The sequence below is a fragment of the Bombus pascuorum genome, chromosome 3 (assembly GCF_905332965.1).
Source record: "Bombus pascuorum chromosome 3, iyBomPasc1.1, whole genome shotgun sequence".
In the NCBI taxonomy this organism is placed as follows: Eukaryota; Metazoa; Arthropoda; class Insecta; order Hymenoptera; family Apidae; genus Bombus; species Bombus pascuorum.
In genome coordinates this window covers 6,639,544-6,655,133 of record NC_083490.1, presented here as the reverse complement: position 1 = coordinate 6,655,133, position 15,590 = coordinate 6,639,544, and the positions used below count along the sequence as shown (strand labels likewise).

The 15,590-nt window shown below is 39.3% G+C and overlaps 1 protein-coding gene and 1 long non-coding RNA gene across 7 annotated transcripts in view; one reads left to right on the top strand and one right to left on the bottom strand.

Moving 5' to 3' along the window:
* Window positions 1-15,590, bottom strand: part of LOC132905375 (protein split ends) — a 117,272-nt gene that overhangs the window by 26,504 nt on the left and 75,178 nt on the right. For all 6 annotated transcript variants that reach the window (XM_060956604.1, XM_060956609.1, XM_060956608.1 and 3 more), the window contains exon 2: window positions 5,496-5,798. In XM_060956604.1, coding sequence (XP_060812587.1) covers window positions 5,496-5,798 — 303 coding nt within the window. The remainder of the gene's footprint in view (window positions 1-5,495; window positions 5,799-15,590) is intronic.
* LOC132905440 (uncharacterized) lies at window positions 7,134-10,068 on the top strand. The gene is made up of 2 exons (XR_009657792.1): window positions 7,134-7,451; window positions 9,577-10,068. It is a non-coding gene; the product is annotated as an uncharacterized LOC132905440 (long non-coding RNA).

Genomic DNA, 15,590 nt, shown 5'->3' with positions numbered 1-15,590 from the left:
CATCTCTTTGAGTGAAGTAACAATATTTTTAATAGATGTTCGTAAAGATAAGTTTCTTTGGCACGTACGATTGCGTTATAAATAGATTCATACAGAAATCTGTAATCTATAACTCGTAATTCGTCGATTCACTGATATTATTGTTTTACAGATTATCGTTCAAGAGGACCCGGGTGATAAAACAGTACTTCAATCGATGACAATCGTTTAATTGTCGCGTAATCTCGATCGGCGGAATAATAATGCCTTCCGTGCCACGTAAACAAGCTTTAATACGACACAATGTTTAACACGTTCGTAAAATCATTATCGTACGAAATTTTATTTAAATCGTAAAACTGTACGTACGCGCTTTACGTGAATTTAACGTAGTCGTATGCCGATTATTACGCATACCACGTCTTTTTTTCTTCGCGTCTGTCACACTCGATAAAGCTGCACGTTAAATCGAGTTTGAGACGTACACGACGGACCTGTTAAGGCCGTTTTCACGATACCGTAGATCGAAGATAAACTTCGTGTTGTTTCGTTCGAGTTCGCCGCTGAGAAATATGATGAGTTGGAACGGTTCACGAGCACGAGAAAAAAGAAACGGGAGGAAAAAGTGCGCGGCGATTGGCGATCAGTGTAGAAAAACATGTGCACTCGAGTATAAAGTCATCGGTTCGCGTATGAAGGACAAAACGATATACGGTATCGGTCACGCGACCGATCGCAATTCGATATCGTCGACGTGGATTGAGCAGGGAAAACACGCGGCTTCGAAAAAGTCCACTCTCACGGACGATCTGAACGTTGTTCCGAATCACATCGGTTTATCGATTCGACCTTTTTATTTAGGAGTTCGCGCTCCAACAGTTTCAGATAAAACAGAAGGGAAAAGAGAAGGAAAGCTTTGCGTCATCGTTAACTTATTAAGATTAACGTCTATGTCAAACGTGATAACGCCGCATGTATCGACTCGAGAGGAGCTTATCATAGATAAGGGAACTAAGAAAAATTTGTACACGGCAATTCCTGTCCGTAACGCCATTAAGGATCTGAGTATGTGATATAAGACTGATACGAATAACTTTTTATAAAGACGCGAAACGAGAATCGTGCATAGAAAATCGTTCTTCCTGCCAACAGTACACGCGAGCTTTTTCTGCATATCAATGTTTACCCACGAAAAGCGCAATGTCGTTTTGTTATGACGGACGACGTATTTGATTTCCTAGAATCACGCGCATTTAAGTTTGTCATAAAATAGTAGTTGGCATGTACGGTATGGCGGCCGATAAGATATTTTCAGGGTCGTATTAACGTGTTTCTGTACGTTTATGTCCGCTGATAACAGTTGAACACAGTAGATAAAATTAGTCATTTTCGTACATATAAGTAGTCGTTTCACGCCACCTACTGCTAAATTTACACTTTGAAAGCGATATGTAACGTTTAGCGAAATTGATAATATGAATACAAGATACCGTAGTCGAAGACTAAACTAGATCATAATCTTTCCTATACAAAGATCGCCCTGTTGAAAACGAGCTGGATTAAAAAGAAATCATAGCATGCACTTTAACCTTATACATATGGATGACTCATATACAAATTGTAAACCTTGTTATCAATTCATATACCTTAAACATTGATGTCATCCTCGAGACAATACCGCGACCACCTCTATTACTTATTCGATAATTATCATAATACGTGCACTAATTAAACACCTTCTTAATAAACATCATAAAACATATTTCGATGTGTGATTCACGCTTGATCCGTAACCATTTTATCCACTCGCGTTCAAGCTTAGTAAGATATGCCTTATTTTCGAATGATGCAAACCCAAAATTATGTCGTCACGTTCAAATCTAAAGATTCGGTAAAAAAATATAATGTAGTTTTCCTAAACTCGATTCGAACAAAACAAATGCTTTGATGCGATTAAATTTTTACGAAAGTTACGATTCATTTACGTATCATTCCTCAGAAATATTCTTAAATTTCTAAATATTTTAATAAATACTGATAGATTTTATGATCAATAAAACGATAGTAAAGAATATCAGTTTTTGTTAATAACGTGTCACCACGTAAGTCAGTGTATCTGTCTTCTCTCCTTTAATTGCAGATATTTGGATTATCACGAGGGATTTAAGCTTTATTTCGCAATGTAAATTTCTCGTTCACGTTAATTCGTTGCCCGCCACACAAATTTTACCCTGTGAGCGCCAATTTGTAAATTGAAATATATGAAACTACGTCATAACATTCAATTTTTGCAAAATATATTGTATTTGGGCACCTTGTTTCGATACTATTATATATAAAACTTTCGCACTGTTGACAAGTTTTTAGTCCATGATATTTATATTATTTTAACGATCCTAAAAAAATGTTAGTAGTAGCAGTCAAACGTTTCAAACTTAAGCCGAATTTACTTCATACGTTTCATACACGAATGAAACGAGGATGAAACCAACGTTCATCCGTCGTGTTCCTCCGAAACAATGTAGGTTCAACTTTATCTAACGTAATAGTATCCAAAATGATAACCTTTAATGAAATACAAAATCTTAGTTCGAAAAGAATTCTGTAGCAATGTTTGGGAGCATAAGGCCTGAGGTGATGGTACTACGGTACTGCCAACTAAAGCAACCACCCCTCCGTCTCGGTTGAGAGGCGGTCGCGCGCTAATGCGCGCGCGCAGATCCTCGGACGTGGCAACATCGCGAACGACCACGTCGTCACGGTCACCTGACTTTTCGTGGAAACGCGACGCTGTCGTGCGCGCGGATAAGGTATGCGACGAATGCTGGTAGAGTACATTGTCTATATTTTGTTCTCGAGTCCCGATAAAACGATCAATCCGAGAATACGAAGGATCGATGAAAGAAGCAAACGAGGTAACCTATAAGGTCTATCTTTTCGTTGACGAGCAGCACGGAAAAAGTACGAAATCTCGTTGGCGTAATGGTGTACGCCGCGCTGTAAGGTGATTCTTGGAGAGTTGGAACACGTACGGTGACCGGAATAGTCGAGATACGCCGTATATATCACGTGGCCTGGTAAAACAAGTGCGTGGCAGAAACGTTTCGACGAGTGGCCCCGTCGTGAATATGGATTACGATCGAAACGCGTCAATGTGCCAGCGAACAATAATACGATAACCGGCCACCGCCAATCGATTATCGGTCGGTTTATTTCCACGAACGCGATATTTCGTGACACGCGTAGCTGTAGCTCGTGACGACCGATATCGGTATATACAGTGACTCAAAGTATTCAAACACTCTTAGAAACTTTTTATGCGCGTATTATAGGAAACGTTTTGAGATTCCATTAGCACTGTAGCGCGACACGCTATCATGATTCTATTGGTAAAATTGGAAACGGATCTGGAGAAGTATATAGAAATTACACTTTGCAAAGATCATCAAAATATTTGCGCCATCAACTATTCAGTATATTACCAAGCCAAAATATGTAGTGAACCTATCTTTAGTATTAATTACATGTTTAAAACTACTATTCATGTTGTACTAATTCTTCACTGTTATACTAACTGCTTGCTTGCAATAAATATCTTGCAAATCTTATATGCATTTTCAAATTAGTTCCAAATTTCGCTGTTATAGTCATAATAGTCGTATATCATTATAGAGCTAACGAAGTTTCAAAAAGTTTCGTATAATGCGCATAATATATTCGTAAATAAATTCAGTGGTAGATTTCGATATCATTTATTATATCGTAGCGTGGAGAAACATGAATACGATCAGCTATTTAAAAAAAACAAACAGCTTTATCGGTATTATATCGAAATATTAATTAGATTATAGGTCGTGAGCGTGGATAAATTGCTCTCCTTGTTGATAACGAAAATTGTTCGAACGAGTTTGTTGTATCTTTCATCTTTGCATATATATATATATGCACGTATGATACATACAGGAACAAGAGTTCGTTTTAAGAATTCCACTAATTTATGAAACTCATTATTAAACGAACAATTCGAACGCGAAGATAAATTTCATCGCGCTGTTCCATTGTCTTTTGTGCGTTTAACGCGTGTTCGGTTATTTCGATTTCATCCGAATCCATTCAAAACGCGTGCGAATATATCTTCGAAACTACTATTGGAAACGACGGAATATTTTACTGAATTATTAAATTAAAGACGTTCGATTTGTGCCACTTCGTGGGGAACGTTGTTAAAATCGTTTTGTGTCAGAAAATGGATGCACGAACAATTCAGGAAATTAAGTTTCTTATCGATTATAGACTTGTCGTCTTCGCAAGTTTCGTTCGTAATTTTCTGAAATTTGTGTTTATTATCAAAATAATTCTCATAAAAAATTGTTCGTCTAGATCTTATTAAAAACCTTTTTTCGGTAAATTATTCGACTTAATTAAAATCTAACTACTATCGTACACGGAAAATATTTCAAAATTGACAGGTTAGACGAAAATCCGACCAAGTCTACTTTTCTTTCATCAACTTTCCAACTTAATAGTAGTATTTAAGTCGAAACAAAAAGTAAATATTATGAAACACAACGTGACGTCAACCTTGACCGCAACATTGCAAGAGGTTAAGATACACGCGACAATATTCGCGTGGAATGACGTGTCTTTTTATTATCGCGTATACTTTTCAAATAAATCTATAACTAGCGAAAAGGAGCTTGAATGGAGTGAATACACCTAAGATGAAAATCTCGTAGTTTATTATTCTGCATATTATGTTTTAATGCATTGTGCAATATATCATATAAAAGACTACATAACATGTAAAGTGATTGTACATATTGATAAATGGAGACGACACAACGCATAAATCCAACAATAGTACCAAGCCGTAAAATGAAGGGATGCGGCGCGAGATTAGAACGGACAGAGAATCGTAATGAATACACGCAGACTGTACGTGAATTTTGTTAGAAGTAAGAGATAATGGAACAGCCGTTCGTCCGTAACGACATTTCAATGTCGTTTTACCTGCTTCCTGTGACGTGCGATTTAATTAATTCTCTCGGCGTGACTCATCGCAAAAACCAACATTTATACGTGTCATTTTAGCAACCAAATTATTCGACTGCTTCAGCTTGCAAACTTTTTACAATTCTCATGAAAATGTTTATATCTTATAACTCAAGGGACTAACGTAACATCGTAGCATACAAACTGATACCTACACTGATTTGGGAATCCAAATTTTGATGCATTTCGAAGTTTGAGATTTATCCCATGAAGAAAATATGAAGATAAAGACTATCTATCGTCAAATATCAGTTAAGTTCAGGCTACAACGTGTTACCTACTCTCACATAATGCAACTCGTATCACTTATATCACGACTATCGATCGATAGTCTTTCGTAATTGAAATTTCGTTTACTTTTGAGAAAAAATATTATATTTAATTACACTTTCTCACTATGATTTCAAAGCTACGAACTTGAGAAACTTACGAATATATTGGATATAGAGCAATATGATAATTACCCGTGCGAGGGAAACCTGTGCTGAAGATGCTGTGGTTCGTAGTATTGTGTGGTAAGGGCTCGTTCGTCCAAGGTATGTTCAGTCGCGTGGGCCTTCGCTGCGGACTTGATATCCATGAACGCCACCGTCGCGGAGGCACCCCCGGTGTTGCCTGAGGTACCGTTGCCCGCGCCACTACCACCGCTCCCAGAGCTGGAACCGGAACCACCCTCGTTACCTTCTCCGAGGGAACCACCGGAACCTCCATCCACAGGGCACTCTTCGCCCCGCGGCAGCAGCTTGACGCTCTGCACGCGTCCATACCTGTAAACATTCCAGGTAACTCATTATTTATTTAGATATTCATTGGCAACCATTTTAATTGTGAAATATCAAGGAAAGCATGTATGTACTACGCACCAACAATTCGGACAAGCTACATCAACAGTTAATGCGGAATCAACTCTAAAGAACACACGTTGAACTTGCGGGGTTTATGCTGCTATGTTTTATATTATAAAATATACATTTCTTTAACTAGGCTTTTTCATTAAAGTACTTTGATGTGTTAAAATAAATAAACCAAGAAGGAAGGGATAGTAAGCCTTCTAGGTCTGAAGTGCACTGATGTGATCTTTGTTCAGGTGTGCACAGTAAGCGATAAAAAAAAATAATAAAAAATAACAATTTCATAAAATAATATTTTTCTTTAATATAAGAATGTTACAAGTATAGGTAATGTTCGTGTACTGTATAACAATAGCAAGTACCGAAGAAAAGTTGGTAAAGTAAACTATGAATATAGAACGAAATAAAACTAGTCCGAGGTTTAATACTTAATCTACGATTCGTCAAGGATATAAGTTTTATAAACGTTACAGCTTTTACAATATGATAATGCAAAATATAGTACGGTAATTCCGTCAACAACGCAAAATGAACTCATTAGGATCGTTTACGATTTCAAAGAGGAAGAGATAAGAGATAATACTTCATCCCTGGAAACTTTTTTCTTTTCCTCTCGAACTCACGCGAGCAAAAATGTAATCGAAGAAAAAAGATAGATATATGCTGATATTGACTGATACTTATGATAAAAATTGCAAAATAAAATAAAATTTTAATCCAATTCTTGTCTCGCTGTACTTAGGTCGCTATAGGTAAAAAATGTTTGCGGATACTTCGCATCGAATATTTCGAGTTCAGCAAATGAATCGACAAGGCGATATACATACAGGCGAACCAAAGAAAACGTGAAAATATGACGAAATCAAGTTCAATTTCGAACTAATGTAAATTTCCTACGATAACTGAAATATCCGATATTCACGCTTCAGAATTTGACATAATCTATTTCATAGTACCGGCAACTGCGCAGCAGTTCCGTGGGTAAATTACTTTTTTCAACGGATTCAGAGGATAAGTATATTCATTTCGAAGAATGACTACGGTATAACACTTTTATTTTGCTCGATTGCAATTTCGAGTCGGTAGACTTAAAGACACTGCGTTTTGTTTTCACCTTATAAAGAACGGAGATATTGAATTTCGGCGAAATTAAAGAAAACAAACAGCTAAAGTTGTTTCTGGCACACCCTGTGTACAGAAAAGCTCGAGAGTAGCAGAAACGGACTTACTAGGTGAGGTAGGGCTACTGAATTGGAGTGGGGAGTCGAGCGTCTTGATAGGTCGATTGGGAGAAGAATATTACGCGCAAGCGCAAAGACTTCAACGGTTTCAGAGTATCTCGGGGAGTTGTTCGTCTAATCTCGCGTGAGTCGCACGTATTTCCTTGTGCGTTCTTTCGAAGGAAGCTTTTGTTTTTTTTCCTGGACCATAAACGCAGCTTCTAATACTTATATCAACGGAAAATGCATATCACAATAATCCGTTGTTTGTTCTTCACGCTCACAGGCGCCAGTAATAACGCGAGAGAGAAAATGCGCGAGAATCGAACGACACATCATCGACGCTAAAGTACGTTTGGATTAACTGCGCAGAATATTTACTAGACCGTTACGAAATCAAGGAACGGTGAACATGTTTTTTCAAACGGGAATACCGAAAGGACTTCTTTTTCATTCTATTCAAGCGATTTTTACATCGTGATATGTTGGGTCGTTCCGAATGGGGCGTGGTCGGTCACTCTTCCATATCGTGTGATTCGACAGCGAGAAAAGATCACGCGTATCTTTCGTATAACGGGTTTCGATACTCCTCGAATTCTCAATTGTTTCGAAAATTTTTTGATCGTATCGGAAGGCAAGGTTAAGTCGTGTGTAATACGATATTACTTCGTTTCGGGATTCATTTTAAAAACGATTCGTCAGAAGCTAATTTTTGGATTCATCTCGTACAAGTTGTAGTATCGCAGCGTACGGATCGTTTGGAAGACTTTACAAAATGGCAGCCGCGATGGCAATGTCGTACTGTTTGCAAGTGACTCTCGGAACGAGTCATTTCTATTCCATACTTTGCGTGTTTATTCTTCGAAAATGTAATACCAACCGAGAGTACACGTTTTTCTAATTCGAATATTCACGGATCGTTTAATGTGTGATATATGTGGAGTGTTATTTCGAAATTTCGTCCCTTTTCTACATTATCAAACGTAACCATTATGGATGTAATTCTATCGACGGATGAAGTGGACAAAAAGAAACAAAACGAATCGAGTGAAAAGCGACAGACAGATCAATTCGCAATATCATTATCGGGCGTTATTCTGCATGACATTTTACAAAAGAGAAGCAATCGTGGTCTGTGCATCGTGCCTCTGAGACTTCCATCCCACCCAGTTCTTGTTCGATCTCCCCTCTTCTTTTCCTCTCTAACACATTCTCATGCGAGAAACGGATGCGCGCGCATGTACGTGAATACAATCGCGCTGAAGTAGCACTGTAAAGTCTCTCTGGTGCGCACACATACCACGGCAAACGTCCTTTTCTTTGACACACATGAGTGAAAGCGGGTGAGAGGGGAGTGACGAGAGAAGAAGAAATAAGATAGAAGGCCAGAGGAGAAGGAGGAAGAGGAGGAGAAAGGGGGGAAGGGTGGAGAAGCAAGTGCCACGGTGGCTGGCTGGCTGGCTGGCTGGCTGGCTGGCTAGCGAGCCGCAAACCGTATCCATATTCTCCTCTAGAATCCCCGCTCGCGTTGTGCTTGTCGAGGAATTTTACTTCGGCAGACTCGCTCCCAGACTCGACTCCTTCGTTTCTTCTTTCCGTAGCCGCCAAAGTACAGCGAGAGTTCTATGTGAAAACATTAGCATGACTTTCCATAAATTTCAAGTCTCTAGGTCAGAGTCATATTTTCTATCCATATCGATGTGTGGTACACGACTCTGTAAAACACCGATAAATCCGCTCGTATCTGACTCGTTTAACAATATTCGAACAAGTCTACGAATGGAATATAAACGTTCACCGTGCCCAGGGAGAAAAATAGTGATAATTCCGTAGAATGCCTGGAGTGTGTGACGTTCATCGGTTTACAAAGTTCCCAATCTTTCAGTGATCCGCTTCTAGGATTTCATTATATCGCTATTGGTTATTTAATAAGAACAATGATACACAATATTGGGAGGGGGGGCCTGAAACGACAGTGAATTTCTCGGCATCGACGGTTTCCTCGATCGAGGGAAATATCGTTATTTGTGTTACGTTGCATTCCATGTACGATGGGAAAAAAGGTTCTCTTCTGAGAAACCGAATCTCAAGCTCGCTCATGGCATCTACTCGGATGATCGTTTGTCCTATGTTTGAAATGAGAGATGTACAGGAAATCAATACATCGGCCCACGGTTAAGAGATCCTAGGTTGTGTGTATGTGTGTGTGTGTGTGTGTGTATGCACGCATGGGCAAGAGAAAGGGAGGAAAGAAGAAGGTAAAATTCCGATTCTACGAATCGATTAATCTTGAAAATCCTATAGTAAAATTTATGGATCAAATATTCATCACTGGAAACAAGGTGTGAACGAACGTTTCACGTTCCGATCGTTAACGTATAATATACTTATATTAAGTATAATACCTATTTCATTGATAAACAATAAGTGTTTTCATGCGTATCCAGCAAGTTAACAAAGAACATGCGTTGTAGAAGAAAAGCAGGTCTACGGGTTGGAATTCTTTATATTTCGCCAGATCTCGGAATTCCAAGCGCCGTGAGTGTGTCGATCTAACAATACACGGAGGTTCTACGATTCCGTGAAGAATGGCAAGAATAAAAAGGAGTACAATACAGAACGGCCACTACGGGATAACAACAAAGAAAAGAAGGCTTTTGTTCCTCGACTTTTTCCCGTTCCCCTCTTGCCCCACCGTGATTCCGCCTTGGGTCTAACACCGAATCGAATAAAAAATGTTGCCTACTACTACGAGCACGTTAGTACAGTCAGAAATTTTTCTAAGTCATTGAAATCTTCTAATCGTTACAAAATAAATGCAAATTATTTAAATTATTCCTTAGCCATTTCGAATTTATTCTATCGCAATTCTAATAACGCTGCTAGTTTCATATCAAACGTATTAAATGTACGAATAGTTACAATGCCAGAATAAACGAAACAGCGTGGTTGAACATCGTGCATAACCTATGGAATCTTTCTTTATCTCCGTTTTTTTCTGGTTCTGTTCGTTGACGATTATACTCGAGCGTCAAGTCTGCCACGTCTATTGAACGTACGTGTGGAAGGCACGGAAAGTCTTCCAACAGTACCATTCTAGGCAGACGACACTGACATAAGCCGCAAACGTCGCAAGCAGCAGCGTTGGGACGCATCAACGAGGCCGGCGAGGACGTGGCAACAGTGCTATGACTCAGCTCTCCTCGTTCCAACCGCTTCCCTTGCCCCTTGGCCCCGCTACAGCTGCCTCTACGCAGCTGACGCCCTTCTCCTCCTGCTGAGAGCACCCTACCACGTTTCCACTCGATTCTATCCCTTCCTTCTATCGTGTCCCAAGTTTCCCCTGCCCCCTTAAACCAGCCGCTCCATTCCACTCCCCTATCGGCTTACTACCGCTCCTTCCCTTCCTTTTCCCTTCTCTGGCATCGTCACTGCCAACACAACCCCGACTCTCTCGAGGTACACTGACAACTCGTTTGTCCCCTCTCCAGAAGCGTGCGCGGGCCGATTCCTACACGGCGTCGTGCCGTCGCCGTCGCCGCCGCCACCACCGCCGCTAGCGAGACGAGCGTGCAAAGTCCCCTTTGGAAGAAAAACACCTCTCTAGCCCCCGCGCTCTTCCTGCTTTTTCTCTCGTTCTCTGTCTGTCTGTCTATCTTTGTCTTTTCTCCGTGCACACCCTACCACCTTCCGCCCCTCCCAACCTTCCACGTCCATCTCTCCGCTGTCTCCCAGCCTGTTCGTTTTTCTTCGTTCAATGGCTCGTTCCTTCTTGCTCCTTTTCTTCTGGATCTTCTTTCTTTCGGGGTTCTCCTGCTGCCATTTCGCTTCTGTATATCCGCTGCCAGGCCGAACAATGCAACGTGATCCAGGTGCAGGGGAAAAGCAGGATAGAGAGCACGCGAGGCCAGGGGCGACGAAACGCGGGAGGGGAGCCATGGAAAGAACGAAAGGGCAGCGAGTACGCGACACGACTCGCCAACGAAATTCTGTAGTTACGGTGCGGTGAATCTACGCGCGATCGTCCTCACTCCTCACACCGCATCGTGTCAACCCATCCTTTTCTTCCTTTTTTTCATCTATCGATTGTTTTTATACGCGCTTTGATATCGATGCGACGTGCTTAGCATTCGACGAGTTATTTTTTAAAACGATCGAATAATTTCTGCGGGTCAAGCATTTCGCCTTTCAATAACGCTATTTTCTTTACTTTTCGTTACTTGGAACGATCCATACCCAACATTATAATAAATTATAATAAATTACCGTTTATTTTTTTTATCGTTAAACACGAACAACGTAATTACTAGAAACGTTGCACAACATTTGTCTCGTTTAGTAAAAATATTTCATTTACAAATTTTTTCACGTGGTAACAATAAGTAACGTAATACGTTAATTGATCTTTTAAATTTTGTACGTTATTCGGTAATATTTCTGCTTGGACGATGAGAGAGAAAGAATTTCATCGGAATTCTGTAACAGGGTTACTCGCCACTATTACCCAATGAATGCGTCTATTCCATATACGATAAGGAATGGCGTAACTTGCAGTTTATAAGTAAAATTATCGTCGGCCTTAAACCTGTAACAGGCAGATGCCTATATACAGAGCGTGATAAATAATCCCTCGACGACAATGAATTCTCGAGACTGTGTTGTAAATTTTTTCGTCGCGAACGATCTAAATATCCGCTCGCAAGATTAACATAATGAAAATATAATTTCCTGGTTGGTTTTTAATATAGTATGGCAAATTTTACTACGTCACCCAAGACTGCTATTTTTGAATACGTACATTAGATACAACATTGCATTACATACAATACGTACATGCCAGTCAGCGAACAATGTGAATGTTCGAATCGGTAATATTAATCGCGCGAACAGAATCCGAGTTTGAGTTTGCATTAAACATTTTGATCGAGCGATTATTTTTTATTGTACATGATACAGAATCGTTGAACCGGGTTACTCGATATTCCCATTAGATACGTATGTATATAGCTTGACTGTCGAAAACAACCGTTGTATTACGTTAAATGCATCGCATACCAATTATTATTTGAATATACAATACTATAACTATTATTTAAATAATATAATAAGTTATTATAATTTAAATAGTAGCTATTTACGTATCTACATAAGCGAATGGATTATTACGACAGAACGTGGTATTCTATTCTACTATTGTCGATGACCACGTATATTCTAGAATGTCGTGAAACGAAAGCGTTCCTTGGTAAGCGATGATCGAGAGCATGCACCGCGTATGCGAAACTTCTTTTTCCTTTTCGATCGGCTCTCTCGGATACACGGAGTCTTTTGTAATATGAGAAGCGAGACAGAGGGCAACGAGACGCACGAGGATCAGTACGAATGCAATCGCGGTAATAATTCACGCGTTATCTGCTCTCCTATTCTAATATAAGAAACGAGAGAGAAGCAAGCGGCCGTCGACTACGAGGCCGCGTGGGTTCGAGGTCGAAGCCGTAGAGTCACGTTAGGCGACTGCCGGCTGTGTCGTAGCCGAGGTGCCGTTATTTTAATGCAGATACGCAGTCCGGACGAGAATGAAAGGCTGAAGGAGACATTTGCACGTACAGTGCACGACCGCGATGTATCTAGTCGTTGTCGCGGTGCCAACCTCTGCTCCGTACGCGTACGCCACAACCGTCGATTCCTCTCTCTTCGTTGTCTTAGCATTTGCATTCAGCGGATGCGTGCGTTCATTTACTTTCCGTAATGCTTCCAGTTATATTATTATGTACGTTACACGAAGTCTCGGTTTATCATCGGTGGCGTGTCAGATCATTTGTTCGTTTATTTTTCACGTTAATTTTTTATAACGACGATTATCATTCGCTCGATCATCAGTCGATAATGTAAACAGTCCTTTATTCGGTTAGTTAAACGAACGAAGGCTACGCCTCTATAGAACGTAGAATTTCCAGTACAATAGAAACAGTACAATATTGTCCAGTATATTTTTAGTTACGTTAATACACCAAGTCGAATGAAATCTATCGAAATACATTTCCATATAACGAACCGATTTCCGATTGTGTAATATAATTTCCTTTGAATACTTTCAAAACGAAATATTCAAATCACCCGATTAATACGTGCCTATCGTTTTATCGCGATATCGATCGATGCATTAACACCCTATCGTTCTTACGTAACGTCAGCAGATTTCTATAGATATTGGAAAGACGAGTTTGTTATCGATAAATGGTACAATGTGTAGCGTAACATAGATGGTACAGAGATCTTATTAAATTCAGGCAAAAGATCGATATTGAAACTACGAATGACTTTGTTTCGAATTTCTTTCGATTAGTCTTTTAACGAACAACTATCTGTCTTCTAAAGGTATCGTGAATTGCATTTATACATCGTATATCACATGCAAATCGGACAAGTCCAGTGTATCATAAATGATCCAGCAGCGTCATATATTACAGCGTGCATCTTATTTATAATTCATTTAAACAAGCTGTATATTAAAGGATTCTGTAATGCAAGTTGATGGCATGCTTTGTCATGCATATGCATATTTATTATGTGCATGATTATATGATTTTAAGAATGTTAAATGGTATTTTTAGATTGTACCATTATATGTTCACGTTATTTGCAAAAGACGAATCAAATGTATTTTGTGATATTTGAACATTTGACTCGACACGATCACCTTTAAGCGAGCCTGTGGACTAGTTCTGAAAATATTAGTCTATCAAAAAATACACCGTATAAAAACGTTTCTTTCCTTTAATTTAATCGAACATCTTTTTCTTCTCGCGATGCTATACTATAAAAACTGTATTTTCTAAATATTCAGTCCTCGAAATACTTTATATTTCGTCTGTATCGCTGTTTTTAAGTTTTTTTGATGCAATCGATGTTGTTATAGGTGTGTCAATCCCGGTAACTAACATAAGGACTCTTGTATACGACGCGATAAGCAGACTACAGATTTTTATGCAAATTTATATTTTCATAATCGCAGTTGAGGAAATGCAATCTATGCATGGATTTCGTTTACTTTGGATATTTTTTATTTTTTACGTATTATACGCATTGCGGGCATTGTTGCTTCGAAATTTCCCATAAATGTATAAAAGTGCGCAGTCTAATAACAAAAACTGGCATGGAAATAAGTAATGGAAGACGGTCGTATATTTAGAATAGTAAGGTAAATACTTAACAGGTGTAAAAACCATCGAACTTGTCTAAACCTGCTAGAACTCGACAGATGGTCGAACCTTCGAAAGACGAAAATACGTAACGACGGTCAACGAACAAGAGGAATTTTCAGAATACATGGCTGTTCTCGAGGTAACGCGAAACCTAAAGGACGGAGATGGAGAAACGAAAGAAGGATGCAGGGTCGCAGAAATGTTCTCGAAAGCGTCATCTCAAACAGGTCATAGAGGATATCGTTGGGTTCGAAGAGGAAGAAGAGAGGAGACGAGAGAGGAAGGCAGAAGAATGAGAAGTAACGGTAGTCGGGTAGATCGGTAGAAACTTCACCGCGTCTATTTTTTGCTGTGATGCGACACGACTAGTCGGTTTACGCTTCTTTGCATCGCATCGCGAAGAAAGTCAAGTCGTGCGTGGTTCGTGCGTGTCGATCACGCGACAAAAATGGCGAGGAAACGACGTACGCACTTTGCTGGCTGAATAAAATCGTAAAACTTTTCCCGCGTGTTCGTTAATTTAGCACGATCTACGATCATCGTTCGACACGTTGATCGTCTAGCGAATTTTAGAGATTATTTGCCTTGGGAGCTGCGATACGTTGAAATATATTAAATATTTAATCTCTGCAACGTATTATTTTTTATTTGCGCGTTTATTTTTCACAATGTTATCCAGATTGTTCGTATTATTAAAAATCTGTTAGTCCATAAAATTTATCTCATTTTCATTCGTTTTGATAAATCTAGCGAAGCGTAGATTACCGACGTCTATTATGGCAACCAGCCACGTGTTAATATATGAAACGAACGCAGGATGTTGCAGTATATTCGAAATGTAAATAAATGAAATAGTTTGCACAAGATTTGATTTAAAAAAGGATAGTTTCAAGTTACGATTCCCCATACACACCATCGTCCATGTACCGTCTATAACGAGTCACGTTTGGATAAAATTTGTTATTTGCGATGCTAGAAATTGCTATCTATTTCTACTAAATAAAATTTAGTACTTCTAATGTTAAAAATTTGCTCCGAGTATTTACAGCTTTATCTTTCAGTGTCGACAACACGAAGTAAAGTCTCGCGTCTTTTTCAGAGAACGATTAATTTCTTTTTATCGATTAAAAGTTAATAACCGCTGAAAGAAAGAATCCATTGTACCGTAATCTACGTACGAATGCTGCTATAACGCACGAATCCACAAACTTTCTTTCTTCCACAACGATTCGAACTGAATCGATTAAGAAAAATTCACCGTTTAAACTACGGGTTTCTATGTA